Source organism: Nannospalax galili, unplaced genomic scaffold, assembly GCF_000622305.1.
Source record: "Nannospalax galili isolate Female #2095 unplaced genomic scaffold, S.galili_v1.0 scaffold762, whole genome shotgun sequence".
Taxonomy (NCBI): Eukaryota; Metazoa; Chordata; class Mammalia; order Rodentia; family Spalacidae; genus Nannospalax; species Nannospalax galili.
The window spans coordinates 3,546,479-3,566,497 of NW_008350126.1; the positions used below are offsets into that span (position 1 = coordinate 3,546,479).

The 20,019-nt window shown below is 42.7% G+C and overlaps 1 protein-coding gene and 1 pseudogene across 4 annotated transcripts in view; one reads left to right on the forward strand and one right to left on the reverse strand.

Annotated features, from left to right (window-relative positions):
* Auh (AU RNA binding methylglutaconyl-CoA hydratase) overlaps positions 1–20,019 on the forward strand; it is a 128,752-nt gene that overhangs the window by 15,403 nt on the left and 93,330 nt on the right. For all 4 annotated transcript variants that reach the window (XM_029570524.1, XM_029570525.1, XM_017801736.2 and 1 more), the window contains one exon: positions 16,880–16,966. In XM_029570524.1, coding sequence (XP_029426384.1) covers positions 16,880–16,966 — 87 coding nt within the window. The remainder of the gene's footprint in view (positions 1–16,879; positions 16,967–20,019) is intronic.
* On the reverse strand, positions 12,535–12,656 carry LOC115072750 (annotated as a pseudogene).

Below are 20,019 nucleotides of genomic sequence, written 5' to 3' on the forward strand. Positions count from 1 at the left end.
ATTCTTATTGGAAACTTGAATTATTTGTAATGACACGGGTTTTTTAAGTGTATAACTGATATTCTAAGGGATGTTTAAGGCATGACGATACTCTAGTGTGCAATATTCAGAATTTCTTGCAAATTATACTGAGGTCTTTTATTCTGTCCTGTTTGATTTCCCACCGTGCTTTGTGGTTTGCCGCGTTTTGTGTTTTGATGGTTGATCTGTTTGCCGGTGGTTTGCATTTTTCTGCCAAGCCTCTTCTGTGCTCAGCCGTCCTCTGGGTGTGCTGTTGTTTTCCTGTGCTGATGATAGTCCTGTGCAGTTTTCCATTTGTTGGTTTTATGCATTTGCATTAGTCACCTTTCAGTCACTGCAGTGATGTAACTGAGATGATTACCTTGTGAAGAAGAAAGGTTTATTTCACTCAGAACTCATGACCTCCTGCTTCCAGCTTCCCAAGTGCTAGGATTATAGGTGTGTACCACGATCTCTGGCTTCCATATTTTTACAAAATGCCTCCTTAATGAGTCGAAATTTCTTATACAGATTTGAAACAAATCTTTGATCTGTTTTACATGTATTTTCTTCCATTCAGTGGTTTGCCTTTCTCCTTGCTTTGGTTTGTTTTTTGAGAACAAAGGCTTTTCAACTGATAACTGGCTTATTGCTTTGTCTTTGGTGATTTGTACTTTTTTTGTGACTACTCCTCTTTACGGAAAATCAGAGACCAACAGTGAAAGTCAGGTGAGTAGAGGGAGTTTTAATTTCACACATAGTCAGGCCCTTGTTCAAGTTTCTAGGGGCTTTTATACTGATATGTGAGGAATGCAAGCAAAAGATACATAGCATATACATGATAAGTAAGGTGACAGGGCCACAAAGGTTATAGGAATGCAAAAACCTTGGAAAACAAAGACTTCTGTCCTGAGGATGAGGAAGATTCCTGTTCCCTTCCCCCATTTCTGTCACTGAGCTTTTCCTGCTCCAAAGTTCTTAATTACCATCAAACTGCAAAAGCTTTTAGGACCTGATAGGCTCTTCTGTTTCCATTATACTCAAAAGATATTTCCTCCTGTATCCTTCTAGTGTCTTTTAAAAATTTTATTTATTTATTTTTTTTGGTCTTTTTGAGACAGTCTCCCTGTAGCCCCAGCTTGCCTGGAACTCACTATGTAGAACAGGCTGGCCTTGAACTCAACAGATCCGCCTGCCTCTGCCTCTCAAGTGCTGGGATCAAAGGCATGCGCCACCACGCCTGGCCTTCTAGTATTTTTATAGATTGTTATGTTTTACTTTTAGACCTGTGGTGGATTCTGAATTAAGTTTTACATATAGTGAGGCAGGAGTTGAGGTATTATGGTATAGATGTATTTAGTCTCTGCTTTGGTTCCTGGTAACTACTATTAGAGGGCTGGAATTTACCCTTGACCTCCCCTTCTAGGAGGTAGAGAGGTGCTAGAGGTTGCTAACCTTCATGGCCACTGATGGAAGAAGCCTGCACAAAGACTCCGACTCCTCCCCTGGAGTTCGGAGCACTCCCACCTGTGGGAATGTTGTAGGGTGGCCCTTCCTTGCTTTCTTCTGTTTTTTTCTGTTCCTGCAGTGTACCTTTGTTGTGAGAAAGTTGTAAAAGCAAATCAAATGTTTTCCTTAGCTCCTTGAATTTAGTGAATGAGCCTGGTGTGGTGGTGGTGGGGTGGTTTAGGGAAACCCCAGTTTTGTAGCTGGGCAGTCAGAAGTATGAATTGCCCTTAGGACTTGTGATTGGCATTTGAAGTAAAGACAGTAGTGGCCTGACTTCATGTGCCCATGTGTGCAAACTTTGGGACTGTCAGAATTTAAGTGAATTGTTGGATACCCACCTGGCCAGAGAATTGGAGAATTAGTGTGGTATCCTTTTGTGATGGTTAGTGTTGATTGTCAACTGGCAGAATCTGGAATTACCTAGGAGACAAGTCTCAAGAGACACCCATGAGGGACTGTTTAAATTAAGTTAGCATCTGTGCATGCCTAAGTCCAGGCCTAAAGGAGGGCTATGCATTCTTCACAGCTTGCTGCTTTCTTAACTGCGGATGTGAAATGGGGAGAAAGAGGGTTCCCTAGAGGGTTCTTAGTCTCAGTCATAAAAGAATTTAAGAATGGACCCAAATGGAAGCTTTTACAGTTTTATTAGAATTTTAAAGAAAAAGCCTCGGGTCAGGCGAGCTGGTAATTTTGGCAGCTGCCTTGAGGAGGAGACTGGTGGGGAGAAGGGAAGAAAGCCATGGAGCCATAATCCGAATGGAGGTTGACTGGCGGCCACATGGCTAGGAGAAGGAAGCTTTAGAGAAAAAGTAAAGAAATTCGAAATGCTAGGGACAGCCCAAAGCCTTAAAGAAAGCATATTTAGAAAAGGGATATGAAGAAGAAAAATAGAAATTATGGTTTTCAGAAAAGCGGGAAGATTTACAGAGACCTACATATCTGTGGCAGGATGGAGTTCTCTGCTGAGAGGCAGGATTCCAGGCAGGAAAAGTTCACTATCTCATTGTACCAGGTATTCTGCCCATCTGTTTAGCATGACTTAAGGTGAACTTGCCTTCCTGGGGTGGTCCTATGACCAGGTGATTGACCAGTGAAACTGGAAAGGCGGGTATTCCCAGATAGACTAGAGATTTTATAGTCTTGACCAGTTAAATTCATGGGGCTATTTGCTACTCTCTAAGAGATGCATCCTGACTAGCTGTCTCAGGCTGCCAACAGTGCTTTCTGCTATGATGGGCTGAACCCACTGTCAGAAGTTTGTCACAGAACAGGTAAAGAAACCAATACACACCTTCTGCATTGGTCTCAGAAGTGGTATTAGAAAAAAGACATCACAGTTGACATCACGAGTGGGAATCCAGTCCAACTCACAGAACACAGGACTTAATCCTTACCAAGGAAGAACTAAGTGGAATTATTGCATAGGGCAGGTCAGGATGCAGGGGCCTACTTTGGGCATTCCACTATCCCAAGAACACTGTACTCATCAATCTGGAGCACCCCCCAAGTCCTGTTGCTTAGTGGTTTTAGTGGAGATTTCATTACATAAATGTGATTGGTTAAGTCCTTACTTATTGATGATTGGGCACTTCCAGTTGGTCAAGCAGTCAATCAGCAACCTAGGGTATAATAAAAATTGGAGTTTGGTGTTCTCACCTTCTGGTCATGGGGTTTTCTTTCTGGTGACCAACCCAATGCTGCCACCAGCCAGAGACCCTGGAGAGTCATGTGATTAGCACAAACTTAGGTCTGGCTGTGAAGGACTGACTTTAAATGACAAAAGACACTGTGACTCAAGAAATCAAAGGTCTTTGGAGCTCTGTTCCAAAAATCTGCAACCAAGACCAAATACAATAAAAATATTTATCTTTTTTATTTATTTATTTATTTTTTGGTCTTTTTGAGACAAGGTCTCCCTGTAGCTCCAGCTGTCCTGGAACTCACTATGTAGACCAGGCTGGCCTTGAACTCACAGAGATCCTCCTGCCTCTGCCTCCCAAGTTCAGGGATTAAAGGCATGCGCCACCACGCCTGGCTCATTTTATTTTTTATGTGTATGAGTGTATTGGCTGCGTGTGTGTAAGTGTACCCATGTTGTACAATGCCCACAGAGGTCAAAAGAGGGCATTGGATTCCCCTGGAACTGGAGTTACTGTTGTCAGCCTCCATGTGGGTGCTGGGAATCAAACCTGGGTCCTCTGCAAGAGCAGCCAGTGAGTGCTCTTAACCACTGAGCCATCTCTCCAGCCCCCAAATACATGTTTTATTCTGCCACAGGCTGTTTCATCACATATTGCATACCAGTTCTAGCACTGTTTGTTGAGATGGCTTTCTATATTGAATTACTGTGTGATCTTACTGAGAAATCAGCTGATAATATGGTGCTATGTCCAGGCTCTTTACTCTTCTATTAATGTGTATGTGTTTATGCAACACTATACTGCCTCAGTTACTCTGTATAGGTTGTGGACATTGTATTGGTTTATTTTTTGTAACTATAACAAAACACCTGAGATTGTAGTATTTGTTTTAAAAAAAGTTTATTTAGTACACAGTTTGAAAGCTGGAAATCAAAGATGGTCATCAGGTGTGGCCACTTACTTCCTAGTGGATGATAGTGGCTAGAGCACCTGTGAGTGACAGGAAGCCAGAGAGCTGGGAAGAGCTAGCCGGCTTACTTACCTATTCTCTCATGACTACCTGCTCCATGAGAGCTATGCTAGTCCTTTCCAGGGCTGGCTATCCTGCCTCCCCAGTGACCTGGCCACTGACTAGGTTTCTCACGGTGTTCCAACACCCCCAAGTACCATCACACCAGGACGTGGCTCCCCAGTCATACTGGGATCCCACTTCCCAAACATGAGCCCTGGGGGAAGAGTCGAACCTCCAAACCATAGCAGACATATTTGGTTAAATTTATTTTCAAGTGTTTGGTGTTTGATGCCGCTGTAAGTAACATTTTTTTTTAAATTTCATTTCCATTTTTTTTTTTCATTTTTAACATGTACTAGTACAATTTTCCTATGTTGTCTGTATGTTCTGTCACCCTGTTAAACTCACCGTTTAGTTTTAGGAACCTTTTCTTGGTGATACCTTGGGTTTTTCTGTAGGTCGTCATGGCATCTGCAAGTGAGCAGTGTTACATGCTTCCTGCCTGTTTGCCTTTATCCTTTCTGCATTGATGAGGACCTTTGGAACAGGTTGAGTAAGCATGGCCAGCCATCCTGTGCTTGACCTTCTTGGGAGACCTTCAGTCATTCCCCAGTCAATGCAGTGTTAACTGTAGCTTTGCACAGGTGCAGTCCACCCACCGGCTTGAAAAAGTTTCTTGTGAGCCCTTGTTTCCTAGAGTAGTGTTTTTATTTTAAAGTCATGAGCACAAATTGAATTTTGTTGAACTCTTTTGGACATGTTTTAAGATAGTTTCATTTTTTCAGCCTTTTGGTGAGGAATTTTGCAGTTATATAATTTTATATTCATAAGGAAATTATTTTCTTGTAATATCTGTTTTGGTATCAGGGTCACACTGGTCTATAAAAAGTCTTCCTTCTATCTTTCTGGACGTGTTTATATAGAATTTTCATTTTATGTGTATGAGTGTATTGCCTGCATGTGTGTAAGTGCACCTGTGTTGTGCAATGTCCATGGAGGTCAGAAGGCATTGGATTCCCTGGAACTGGAGTTATGGATGGTTATATTAATTTTTTAATATTGATAATTTTTTTTAAATATAAAGACAGGGTCTCCGGGTAGCTCCAGCTGTCCTGGCACTGCTATGTAAACCAGGCTGGCCTCCATCTCACAAAGATCCACCTGCCTCTGTCTCCAGAGTGCTGGGATTAAAGGTGTACCACCATGTCCAGCCCTTGCCTTCTTCTTAAAATATTGGCAGAACACTAAGCTTTTATCTGTTTTTAAAAGTTGGTTCTAGTTTCATTGTTAGTTTTTATTTTCCTTGTCAATTTTCTGTTTCATTGGCTTCTTAATTCTCTGTCTGCTTTGGGCTTAGTCTTTTTCTTTTCTTTTTTTTAAAATATGAGTGTACCCATGTCGTGCAATGACGCGGAGGTCAGAAGAGGCTGTTGGATTCCGCTGGAACTGGAGTTAAGGACAGTTCGTAGCTGCCATGTGGGTGTTGGGAATCAAACCCGGGTCCTCTGCAAGGGCAGTCAGTACTCTTAGCTGCTGAGCCATCTCTCCAGCCCCCAGTCTTTTCTTTTTCTTAAGGTGGAAGACCAGTTCTGGGATTTGAGGCCTTTTTTTCTTGTCTGACCTTTCCCTACTGTCAGGCCTTTGTTCTCTTCCTCTGAACATTCCCATCAGCAGTGACTCAGGACTCCTGCCCTCTCCAAGGAAGTAATTGGCTGTCTTTCATTTCTGACTCTATCTCGATGTTCAGCAAAGCTGCTGAAATGCTGTTTTAGATTTTGTACATACTGTTTTCTTAGCACATAAGAGACATCTGTTAGTGATGGCACACTGGCTCATCCTGCCCTTCCACACCTGCCTCTCACCTTCCCTGTAGTAAGCTAAGAAAACGGACAGATCACTTCTCTATCCTGCCTAGCTGCTGTTCAGAAACACAGTGTTTGGGAGGCAGGCTCAGGCCCCCAGACCTGTCCATGCCCATGACCAACTGACCTTCCATGACCCTGGAACTTGACAGGTAGTTGCAGATCTTGAGATTCGGAGATTTTCTTGATTCATCCAGTAGGATCAAGTGTAATCTAAAATTCCTGTAAGAGGGAGGCAGGGAGAGTCTTTCAAGGGGAAGTGATGCTGGGAGTCGGAAGTCAGAGTGATACAAGGAGGAGTCTTGAGCCCCACAGAGGGTCAACTCCAGGAAGCTGGCAGAGGCAGGGGATGCAGCCTACCCTGATACCTCCAGGAGGATGGCAGCCTTGCCAGCCCATCCTGGAACAGTAGAGGTGCTTTCAGTCTGCAATTGCTTTTGCAGCAGTACTGGGAGACAGAAGCCAACAGTGGTAGCTTTCATCCACTCTGGCCGGTCCCCGTCTGCCATGTCTCCTGGACTCCTCCTTGTCCTTCTCAGCCCCACAGCCTGTGTTGTGTTCTCTCTGGCAGAGCTTGTTCTCCTGCTGGACTCACCAGACTGTTCTCTTTGCTTGGACAAGCCTTGGCTTGGATGTCATTGCCTTAGTGGTTTTCCCTAGGCACTTAATCATCACATTTTCCTTCTTTAAAAAAGTGAATTGTTAGTTAGGTGTGGTGGCACACGCCTTTAATCCCAGCAGAAGAAGAGGCAGGGGGATCTCTGTGAGTTCAAGGCCAGCCTGGTCTAAAGTGAGTTCTAGGACAGCTGGGGCTACAGGGAGACCCGGTCTAAAAAAGACCAAAAAAAAAAAAAAGTGGATTTTGTGTGTGTGTGTGTGTGTGTGTGTGTGTGTGTGTGTGCACTGTATGTGTATGTTCATGTGTATGTGCCAGAGGTTGACAGCAAGTTTTTTCCTTGATTTCTGTCCATCTTGCTGTTTGAGACAGGATCTCTGAGCCTGGAGCTCATCCATCGGGCTGAGCTGGCTGGACTGTGAGCTTCAGGGCTCCACCTGGCGCCTGTCCCCGTCACACAAATGTGCTACCATACTTGGCTTTTTATGTGGGTGTTGGGGAACCAAACTCAGATCTTCCTGCTTGCATATCAGCTACTTTCCCACCTTCCTAGCCCCACATTTTTCCGTTTCACAGTTTATTAGTAACTTGTTTATAACACTTTGTCTTTAGTCTTGAGAGTCTATAATATTGTCACATACAATACTAAAAGTGCTGATTTGAAAGGTACTTGGGCTATTTCTCCTTCAGTGTGGTTATGTGTTTAGGCTTCCTCATTCCTGCTTATTTTATTTTGAATATATAAATATAGCATTGCATCAGTAGTCCAAACTGTAGTCGCAGAGCATAGACGTGTCAGTGTACATTCTCACTCAGCACCTTTCTTCTAGCTTGAAGATGCAACCTCTCTCTAGTTCTATTTTATCCTTCACAGGTCACTGTAAAATTAAAGGCATACTAGCCCCTTTACCTGTTCCATCCTTTTTTCCACAGGAAGTGTTGTGTGTGTGTTGCAAATCATTCCATATTAGTTCCTACAAATGTGCTGGGGGCTTAATGAGACTGCAGTGGAGCAGGTTCAGTGTGCATGTGGATGGGCTCATTCATTACTAAGAAGCCTTGTAGTCAGCCAGAGGCCCAGATGCTGGACAGAAGTGAAAGTTTTCATTTTATTGGCAAAAGAATACTTTGAGAAAAACTGAAGTCTTGTTATTCATAACCTTGAATTCTGGTAGGATCCTATGGTTGAACTGCCCTTTCCACCAGGTAGAGAGTTGCTGCAAAATTTTGTTAGGTCATTTTAAAGATGGAAACTTCATGTTCAGTTGGAATCCAAGGAGTCTGGTATCCTGGAGGAGATTAAGTCAGAGTTGTACAACCACCTCTGCTGCCCTCTAGCCGCCATCTCCACACACTCTTGGAATCAAGCCCCGCAGTTTTCCTTGGACAAGTCTGCTACCATTTCATTTCCACAATGACTTCTCATCCCTGAATTAATTCAGCTCAATAGGATGGACCTTGCTTGGCTCCTTGAGTGGCAGCCTTGTTCTCTTATGTGCAGGTCATCTCTTTAGAGCGCAGATAATGCACTTCAACAGAACCTGTTCATCACTGGTTAACTGTCATCTGGTAGGTGGTAAGTTCTCAACACCCTGTGACAGAAAAAGCTCTCACCGATGACTCAATGGCAAGGTCTCTGGGACTGCCAGAGCCAGTGATCCCGAGTTTGTCTGAAGTTCCTCATCTTTGCACTGTATGCCAGTTTCAACCTCAGGGTGGTAAGCCTGAAGCTTTAGTGGATCCTGGCCTCACATCATGTATGGCTTTGCTGGAAGACAGAATATTTTTGCCCTACTGCAGGCTGCACCCTTCAAGGTGACCTTGATTGATTACTTAAGGAAGTGACCATCCCTATTAGTTCAGGCTAATGAGGACCAACCTGAGGGGTGTGGGGTAGGGGGAGTAGATTCATATTCTTAGACTTGAACTGGGGCTAGTTGGGAGGCAAAGAGAATAGAAATAAATTAGGAAATGGGAGGAAAAGGAGAAGTAGATGCCAAGTAGGTGGGTGGTATTCATGCATTTAAAAAGCTGCTACTGTAAACCATCTTCATTAGGGAGAAACTAAAAAGGAACTAGGAGGACTGGTGCTATGTCTCCATTGGTAGAATTCTTTAGCTCTGTGTTCAGTCCTCAGTGCTGTATATACTGGTTAAGGTGATGCACCCCTGTAATCCCAGCATTTGGGAGGTGGAGACTGAAGGTCAGAGGTTCAAGGCCATAGAAAATTTGGGGCTAGCCTGGGCTACATGAGGCACTATTTAAAAAAAAAAATGGAAGGAAAGGAAACACGAAGGGCCGAGACGTAGCTCATATAACCTTGAGGAGAGGGGCCTTGTGACTCTTGTAAGTTTCAGCTTTCTGAGACTTGTAGTTTTATCTGCTTCCTGGGTCTGAAGAGCCTCTCTCCTGCCTCCAGGAGGGAGTGTTTCTGTTATGTTGCTATGCACCCAGGATGCATGGTTTACATGTGCATTCTTTCTAAAACTTTTCCAGGCTTCTCAGTGGGTTACAGTGTTTAGCATGTTCCTTTCTTAGCTGTCCCTCTTGTCATTCTTGATCTTTGTGTCACTGATCTAGGGAGAGGGAAAAACCTCTAAGTTGCCAAGAGAGGCCTTTATAAGTATAAGTTGGGCATTTCATCTGGTCCTTATTCTGGGTTGTCCAGTTCTTGGCTTACAACATAATTTATAGACTCCTTAGTGGAGTTACAGACTGTTCCATGTTTTTTGATTGCTGTGTGAATTTCACCAGTTAGTTGAAGAATGCAACTATAGTAGAACTTTCCTGTTTCGGTGGAAAGTTTTTCTCAGCTTGAGTCAAATTGAAAGTGAGGGAATTACAGAGGAATCAGGTATTTTCTATCAGAATGATGATAGGAATGTAATCTTTGTAATGCTGATTTTTAAATTTCTCCTACCTTATAAAACTTGTGTTTATGCCTAGCCAACCCTTTCCTTCATTTCCTTTGTGCTGTTTATTTTAAAACTGACCACCCGTGGACAACTGTGAGGTTGGACCCCAGCTAATAGGAGAAAACACAGTACTCTTGAAATTAGTATAAAAACCTATTAGATTTCCTGCTTGGTGTGCTTGCTTGCTACCCAAATGAGGCAACACACCCTTTTGCAAAAGTAAAGGCTGCTTTGCCAAGTTCCTTTTGATTTTTTGGAGTGCTCTTTATCTGGTATAGTTGGGGTCCTTGGACCCCAGATTTTGTTTCTAACTAAAGTAAACCTGTTTCAAGCTGAAAATGATTTTCATACATGGATCTATGAAACAATGGGAAGATGGGAGAATTGTCCTGAATGAGATACATTTTAAAATAAAAGTTTACATTTGGAGTCTGGAGAGATGACTTAGTGGTTGAGAGCTCTTGCTTCCTGCAGAGACTCAGTTTCCATTCCCAGCAGCCATATGACAACCCACAGTCATCTGCAACTTCATTTCCAGGGGACCCGACACCCTTGTCTAGCCTCCACCTGGCACCAGGTACACATGTGGCACATACATGGATGTAGGCAAAACACTCATACACATTGAAAAGAAATAAATCTTTTAAAAAGTTTGTTTAGTCTCTGATAGTTATTAGGGTTATAATATATGAATACCTTCATCAACTGTACTAATAATGCTTATAATAAGATTCAGTCTGGAAGAAAACCACTTTATTTAAAGCTACAGGGAATTTAATATTATTTATCTGCAAAGAAATGTGATGAGGTTATCAAAAGTTTTCAAAGGAGGAAGTTTCTGGAAAAGTTGCTGCAGTTTGACTGCTTTGTTCAGAACTCATGCTGACATCATTGCCCATGTGCTGGTGGTGGCCTTTAGAGATGATCACATCATTGCAAAGACCAGTGCTCCTCTTCCAGGACGGATTCATTCTGTGGTGGTGAGGGAGGTCCTTGCTGTCCAGTCCCTGAATGTGCTCCTGCGAGTGAGAACTGGCTCTGAGCAGAAGGCCCTGCCCTGCCTTGCACTCCCCACAGCAAAGCAGCAGGGCCCCTGCATCATGTTCCTACACCCCCACACTGTCCAGTTGTCTCTTGCTTTTCTTCTTCTTTTCCCCATTTCTTATTTCTCAATACAGGTACTTGATCAGGCTACCTCTTTGCTTTATCAGTTACTAAGCGAGGTCTGTTAAACATCTAATGGGATGGAGATTCCACAGACACACAGACACACAGACAAACACACACACATCCATGTTGTTGGTGTTAACTTGGTATAATTTGGGACTCTCGTGTTTTGTGAATCTGCAGTTTAGAATTCTTAGGACTTAAAATTTTTTATTATAGTAGTTACGTTTTGTGAGTGCAGGCATACATGTGCCACTGTGTGCATGTGGAGATACAGAACAACTTTCTGGAGTCTGTTCTCTCCTTCCACTGTGGGATCTGGGGAGCAAACTTGGGTTTTCAGGCTTGCTCTCAGGCACTTTTACCCGCTGAGCCATCTTGCTGGCCCTCTTGTGACTTGATTAGATCATCTTATTTCTTACTGTCCAGTGACCTTCCAGCTTTGAGTGTTTTTTACCCTTTTACTTTAGCTATTCTGCGTCCCTATATTTTTGAAGATGTCATTCTTGAAAACAGTATAAAATAAGAATTAAAAGTCTGCTTTTATGGTTTTCTGCTGTAAAAACTTCTTTTAAGTACTTTAGTGTGGACCTGCTGTGATGAAGCCTGAATCCTGAAGTAATCTTGCAACTCTGCTGTGTTGTAAGGCTGCTCTGCAGAGCTGTGGCTGTTGTGGGCGAACATCTATGTGTAGGGGGCAAACGTTGCTTCTCTCCAGCTCCTGGCTTGGCTGCCAGCAACTGAGACCAACTGCATGCTCTGTGTCACAGGCAGAGTGAGGAGCTGTGTCAGCAGCTTGCTGGTGTCTTCATGGTGATTCTTGGGAGGACGTGGAAATGGCAACATTGACAGGAAGCTCTTTTAGAAAAAGTTCATTCTAGCCTTCCTGAATGACTTTGAAGGGTCAAGAGTCAAAGTAGCTAAGGGTAGGGGGAAACAGTAAGAGAAAGACTGGAAGCCAAGCCTGATGCTGTGACTGAACAGCTTAGTCTCAGGGTAAAACTGACATCTGGGGATTCCTGAAGGTTGCACAAAAGTGGCTTCTTTTAAAATTACTTATTTTTTAGGACATGAGTGTTTTGCCTGCACATATTTATTTAAGTGCATCTGGGTCATGCAATGCTGGTGAAAGTCAGAAGAGGGCACTGGATCCCCTGTAACTGGAGTTATGGGTGGTTGTTAGCTGCCATATAGGAACCAAACCTGGGTCCTCTGCAAGTTCAGCCAGTGCTCTTAACCGCTGAACCATCTCTCTAGCCCAGAAGTGACTTCTTAAGATGGAGCTCACTCTTGTTGAAGAGGCTGTGACATTGCTAAAATGACAACCAAGGTTTTAGAGTATGACTTAAACTTTGTTGCTAAGGCCATAGCAAGGTTTGAAAAGATGGGCTGTTTTGAAAGTTCCTCTGCAGGTAAAATGCTATTAAGTAGCAGCAGCACATGTGGGAGTCTTGAAAGAGCCAGTGATGAGGCACACTTCATTGTTGTCTTCTAAGAAACCCTGACCTGTCAGGCATGTAATCAGAGATGAGCCTGATCCACACAATAAGCTCCAGGCCAGCCAGTGCTACATTTCGGAGACCCTGTCTCTTAAAAATAAACCGTAACCTTGAGCAATCACCACTTTGATCAGTTTAGCAGCCATCAGTGCTCAGCAAGACCTTCCATTGGCAGAAGAGCCCACCTTGCTGAAGGCTCAGGAGACCGTGAGCATTTTTAAACCATGAGAGATATATTGAAATTACCATTGCAGTCTTAATAAACTATCAATCATATAGTGTAACATAATTTAAAAAATTAAAAAAAAATTTTTACACGTCACTAACCTGGTGACCGACTGTGCCACGAGGCCCACAGCCAGTGAATAAGGTCAGCAGTTATTCTTGGAGGACTCAGCACACAAAGGCAGTAGCCAATACCAAACTGTGACTCGATGTAATGTAACTTTTATATGTACCAGGAAACCAAAAATATACATGCAGTTTACTTTACGTGACAGTCACTTCGCTGCAGTGATCTGGCAAAGAGTTCACAGTATTGATAACTCTATGCTAGTGAGCTTTCGGTCACTGTAATTAGCATCTGAGATAATCAACTTAGGAAAAAAAGGTTATTTTGGCCTAGAGCTTTGGAAGTTTCAGTCCATGACTGATTGGCTCTCTTGTGTTGTGGCTATGATGAGGTAGCAGGAGCTTATGGGCAAAGCAGAGTCACTTACCTTGTGGTCAGGAAGGAAAAGAGGAGGAGGAAGAACTGTGGGGTCCCTTTAAGGGCATACCCCCATGACTTAAAGGTCTCCCAGGAGGCCCTAGCTCTGAAAAGTTCCCCGTTCTGAGGATGAATCCTTGACTTTGTATATTCTCTCAAGTTCCAAGAGAGTGGCTGTTACTGTTCACACCATAAATCACAGCTGTTAGGTAGTGGGCACACCAACTAGATTCAGTCACTCATTCCATAGTGTCATATACTTCAGAACATTATATTAAATGTGATGAATACATATAATTTCAACAACTTTAACTAATTTGTAGAAAGCAAAGCTAAAAACAAGAATGTTATTTGGGGCTGTAAAGCATGCATATGTAAAGTGGTCATATTGGGGGGCCTGGCAGCGTTCTGGGAGCTCTCCTTTCCATTTGTAGCATTGTATTGCTTCAGTTGGGCAGCAGGTACTAAGAGTTAGTCTTGAAACATTTTTGATGCCTGCTAAATGTCTTCATAATTTTTTCCACAAAGAAATAAAATTTAACAAAGAAGAAAACTGTTAGTGAGATCTAAAGACAATTAAATTGATAGGATACATTTGCTAGATAAGGCAACCTGTTCATTGCCATTTACAATTGAGGATGTGATGCTCCAGAGATGACTCAGTAGTTAGGAGCACGGGCTGCACTTGCAGAGGACCTGGGTTTGGTTCCCAGCACCCACATGGCGCTAGCATCTGTCCTTGACTCCAGTTCCAGGGCATCTGATATTCTCTTCTGGCCTTTGCAGGCATTGCACACACATGGTATACTTACATGCAGGCAAAACACTGTAACACATAAAAATAAATGAATAAAGTAGAGGATATATTTATAAATTGGGAGTATAGAATGTTCCTAGATTCCTTTTTACTAATTTGTGATTTTCAGTTTCTGAAACTTTCTAGTTTCAGGTCTGTCTTCTCTGTTTCCGTTTAACGAAGCTTCTCTGAACTAGGGACTTGCTGTGTTTTATGATTTGGCTTAAGGGAATGTTGTGGCTGTTTTGGTTGTTTATCCAGAGCACTAGAACTTTACTCAAATGTGTGGTGAGGCCTTTTGTGCTCTGATTTCTGTGTTCACTGGGTAGTGCTTTGCATTCAGCTTTGGCTAACTGATACAGGGGCCTGACTTCCCTCCTGTCCTGACATTCAGCATTCCCTTCCTGCTGACCTTAATCATCATTTCTGGCTTTTGTTTTAAATTGAGAGATATGTGACTTTTCACTAGAATACTTAGAGACTTCTATAGGGTTATTAATTGGTCTTTGTTTCAATATTGTATTGAGATTAAATTCTCTTTTCTTACATGGTCATCGTCCATGGTGCCACAAAACCCTTGTAATAGATGCATCCAAGCTTGCTGCTTTTTGCATTAAATTAAATTTAATATTTGTGTGTGTGAGTGTCTGTGTGTGTGTGTGAGTGTGTGTGTGTGTATGCGCACGCACCCGCACCCGCACCCACGGGCGCATGCCAGAAAACAACCTCAAGTTATTTTCAACCACTACACCTGACTGTTTTGCAAGCATTTTACTGACCTTTTCCTTCTCAACTCTTGATTGGTATTTTTAGACTGAGGTTGATTGTGGGTGTCAGTGAAAAGCAAAGCTCTGGATTAGGAGGAACTGCTGTTTGCCTAGTAGTGGGATTGCTTGATCATATGATGGTTCCATTGTTAAGTTTTTTGAGGGCACGCCCATACATTTTCCATGATGAGTGTATTAAATTACTTTTCCCACTAGTACTGTTCAAGTTTCTCTACAACCTTGTGGTTTTTTGTTTGTTTGTTTGTTTTTTTGTTTAGAAGCAGGTCTTGCTATGTTACCCAGGCTGGCCTGGAATGCTTGATCCTCCTGCTTCCGCCTTTGCAATGCTGGATCACAGACCTGGCACCCATTTATATTTCCTGGTAGTGAGATGATAGGTTGTAGTTTTACTTTGTATTTCCCTGATGATTAGTGATGTTAAGAATATTTTCACGGGGCTGGAGAGATGGTTCAGCGGTTAAGAGCACTGACTACACTTGCAGAGGATCTGGGTTCGATTCCCAGCATCCACATGGCAGCTATGAACCATCCTTAACTTGAGTTCCTGGGGAATCCGAAGCCCTCTTCTGACCTCCACGGCATTGTACAACATGGTTGCACTCACATACATGCAGGCAATACACTCATACACATAAAATAAAATATTAAAAAAAAGAAAAAAATGTTTTCACATACTTTTTAACCACTTGTAAGTTGTCCTTTAAGAAAGCTCCAACAACAACAGCAACAGCAGTAGCCTGACGTGATGGTTTGGTTGGCAAAGTGCTTGCTGTGCAAGCATAAGAATTTAAGTTCAGATTCCCTAGCACCTTTGTAAAAAGCTGAGTATGGCAGTGCTTATGTGTAATCCCAGTACTGGGGAGACAGGAGGATCCCAGGAGCTCACTGGCCAACCAGTCTAGCGAATTGGTGATCTCCAGGTTCAGTGAGAGATCTTATCACCAAAAATAAGGTGGGAGTGCAGTGGAGGAAGACAACCAGTGTCGACCTCTGGCCTTCACACCAGTGCATGTACCCTACACACCTGTACACACTTATCTGCCATGTACATGCCTACATACACACACACACACACACACACACACACAAAGAAAGCAAAGAAAAGGAGCTTTCTCTTTCCATCTTTGCCCAACTCTGTTCCTTGCTACTGGGCTGAGGCACGTGTGCTTTGATGTGCTCCTTGGTCAGATGCAGCCGGCACATGCGCTCTCCCATCTTCAGGTTGTCCCTTCCCTCAGCCAATGACTTCTTTTGTGCCCACAGCACTTTAGTTAGATGTAACCCCACTTACTTACTTTCCCATTTTAACTGGTTATCATGCTGTGCATCTTTCTATAATTATATTTTTCTCGCAGTAGATTGTATTTATTTATACTCATAATTCTTTCATTTTAAGACCTTTTGTATAAGTATATCCTAGTTTTACCAACTTTCCTGTTGATAATATTTAGGTTATTGCCAGTTTTTTTTTTTTTTTCCTATTCTTATGTTGTACTGCATAGTATTTTCTGTATTTTCTGAGATTTCTTTCTGTGGCATATGTCCCCAAGAACTGGTGGATCATGTGGTATGTGTTGGAAAGGTATGTGTGTGCATTTGGAGTGCTGAGCCCAGCTGTACTGGAGGCTGTGCATTGTCGTGAGCCTCAGTGTAGAAGAGGGTGAGCAGGACCTGCAGGCCTGCGGGCTTGGTTTGTTTTTTTCAACATCTTTTCTCAGGTCTTTGGTTTTATTGAAATAGTGTCTCTTGAACTCAGAGTGATTGAACCTTTAGGGAATTCCTTAAATATATTTTTGTCTGTTCTAAAGTTAGTGCTGTGTGATAAAGCATAATTGTGAAATTGTCACTTGGCGAATGCCTCAAGCCAGTGTTTTCCCAGATGGGGTTCACAGGTACTGTAGCTTTGTAGCCCCAGTGCGCACTTTACCATTTTTACTGACTTGGCTCTTGCATTGATGAGGCCAGAGCGGTAGCGGATTAAAACTCCAGCATCTTTGGAAGAACGCGGGTACCAACAGCAATTTGTAGTCATTCATGACAACATTAGCATGTTTGTAAATTTTTGGTGAATTAATAAGCTCTAAGAACTCTTTGTAGTTACAGTGTGATGGAAGCATGGTCTCTTCCTTTGAGTTGAAGGTCCTGAGACCAGGAAGCTGGAGAAGTGCACCTGCAAACATACCAAGGTGCATGAATACAGTTTTCCATTCTTTCCATGGTGATCACTGGGAAGGAAATTTAAGTAGTGCACGGCCTTTAGCCTGTCAGTTCAGTTGACCCCATATGAATTTGAGATTTACTTAGAACATATATATGCTTTAAAATGTTAATGACAAGATTACATTTGTAAATACAATATTTTACAGGTGCTGACCTTAAGGAGAGAGCTAAAATGCATTCCAGCGAAGTTGGTCCCTTTGTTTCCAAAATAAGAGCAGTGATCAACGACATTGGTAAGCATGGACATAATCTCTTCCAGATGCTGAGGGTACCCTTACACTTCAGAAGTTATATGCCGTCTTTATGTGTGTGGTCAAAAATATAATTAATCATGACGTGTGACTGCTTGAGTACTTGATGTATTTAATTTGAAAAGAGATGTGAAATTTATTATTATTATTTTTTTTATGTGTATGAGTGTATTGCCTGCATGTAGGTAAGTGCACCCATGCACCTGTGTCGTGCAGTGCTCATGGAGGACAGAAGAGGCCATCAGTTCCCCTGGAACTGGAGTTACGGGCAGTTGTTAGCTGCCATGTGGGTGCTAGGATTTGAACCCGGGTCTTCTGCAAGATCATTCAGTGTTCTTAACCACTGAGCCATCTCTCCAGCCCCATGAAATATTTTTTATGAGATGGTTCAGTTGGTAAAGTGCTTGCCACACAAAAGAGGACCTGACTTTGATCCTCTAGAATGCACATGAAAGGTTGGATGCAGCAGTGGGTGCCTGTGATCCCAGTGCTGGGGAGGCAGGGACAGGAGAATCCCTAGGACTTTCTAACCAGCCAGCCAGCCAGCCTAGCCAAATTGATGACTTCAAGGTCCAGTCAGAGACCCTGACTCTGAGAATAAGACACCCTGCCATAGACTTCCACATACATGCACACACACATACCCCTACACCAATGTGAAGATATGCATACAGGGGTTTCTTTTTCTCCTTTTTCTTTCCTTTTTAGTTTTATTTTTTTAATATATACTTTAAAAATATTTTATTAAGCCAGGCGATGTGGCACATGCCTGTAGTCCTAGCACTTGGGAGGTAGAGGCAGGCGGATCTCTGTGAGTTCAAGGCCAGCCTGGTCAAAAGACCAAAAAGAGACTTATGTGCCTCTTTTTTTAAAAAAAAATAATTTATTGAGAATTTCATAGAGGCATATAAGTATATAAGGTGTTTTGATCAAATCCATGCCCACTCCCTCTCCTCTAACTCCTCCTATAATTCCCCATCACTTTTTCCTGATAACTTCATGTACTCTTCCTTTTTCTTTTTCTTAATGGAGCTTTTTGCTATCCTAACATTCCCTCCTCTGAAGAGGTAACCCTAAAATCTTTCAAGGATTAGATAAGAGCTCCCAAATACTTTTGACATTTTTGGCCTTTAGAACAGAGTATGCTTCTAAGAAGCCCAAGCACATTTTGACTTTTAGCCAAGAAACTGGCTACTTTTCTTTGGGGTCTTTTAACACCAACCGTGTAGCCAGTTCCTACCTCCTATTCTTATCACACCATTCTCTGAAGAGGTTGCCCAGCTTGCAGATAGGGTATCGGGACGCAGACCACTCTGGTTTCTTCCATGCTGAATAGGGACTCAGGGTGAGGCAATTGAGGTACCTCTTCAGTGGGTCTATCTGAAAGACTCCCAAATTGCATAACTGTTATCTGTAGAGGGAAAAGAAAGTCCTTGACGGGTGAATAGGAAATGTGAAGGAGAAGTAAAGGCAAGAGTAATTAGCATTACAAGTTCTAGACAGGGAGCTAGAAGAAAGTCAGAACAGGGCAAATTTCAAATGTTCATATGAGAGTTCATTGGAATTTCTTAATGAGAGCTTCCAAAATGCATCCCTCTATAAAGCTGAGGTCTTAGCAGACAGCCTGAGAGGATGGGTTCTGACCTCCATCTGTGTAGTGGCTGGGATCTCAGCAGACCACCAGAGAGTGCCTGTTCCTGCCTCCCTTTGGCATAGGGGCTGAGAGCTCAGGGGACTGCCTGAGAGCACCTGGATCCTGCCTCCACCTAGTTGTGAGCATACCCCAATTACACTGTACCTAACCCCCTGACTGGGATTGTATGAGGCCAGTCCCAAGGCCCTTGGGCAGACCTGGCTTTGGTAGGATAAGGCTGAGATCTTAGCAGACAGCCTGCTGGAGGGTTCCAGCCTCCATCTGTGTAGCGGCTGGGATCTCAGCAGACCTCCAGAGAGTGCCTATTCCGGCCTCCCTCTGGCACAGGGGCTGAGAACTCCACAGACCTACTGAGTGTCCCAAAATCAGCCCCCCCTTAGGGATCTTCCCAAATTTTGCTCTGAGTTCCCACTAGTAGGGGTCCCAACCTTAGATGGAAGCCTGAGTGTACCTGACTGGAACCTGGCTTGGGCTTCTGTGGGTGCTCCTGAGTAACTGATCTGAAGCCATCAATTCCCTCCAAAATAAAACCTGAGAGAACCTGAAACCTGGACCAACCAGCTGTATATAATCAATAAGAAAAGGACCAAAGCACACCAATAATACAAACAGAAGCTTATGTCAACTTAATTCTCATATCAGAACCACAAACAACAAAAGAAAGTCACATGCCAAAATGACAACGAAAGAATAATAAAATGGAAAGCCAAAACACTATGTCCCCACCAAACTCCACTAGTCCTGTAGAAGAGTTCTATAAGGAGAACCCCCTAGAGATAACCCAGGACACAGAATTTAAAAGAACAGTCATAAACATAACCAAGGAATTACAAGAAAAGGAATTCAGTGAATTTAAAGAACACACAAACAAATCAAAGAACTAAAAGAAGATAGGAATAAACTTCTAAATTAATTCACAAAAGAGATAGAAACATTGAAGAAAACTCGGACAGAAATGAAGAAGGAAGTGAAAAACTCAATAAGCCAACTTGAAACAACAGGGAAAAACCTCACTTCTAGAATGAATGAAATGGAAAACAGAATATCAACACTGTGAGGATAAAGTTGAAGAATTGGACCACTCAAGCAAAGATTATGAAAAATTAAAAAAAAACAAACAGGAATGGAATATGCAAGAGATGTGGGACATCATGGAAAGATCAAATCTATGTATCATAGGCATAGAGGAAGGAGAAGAATTTCAGGTTAACGGTGTTGACCAGATCTTAAACAGGATTGTAGAAGAGAATTTCCTGAAGTTAAGGACAACATCCCCATACAAATAGACACCAAATAGACAGGATCAGAAAAGAAATTCCCCATGACATACCATAGTAAAAACATTAAATGTACAGAACAAAGAGAGAATACTGAAAGCAGC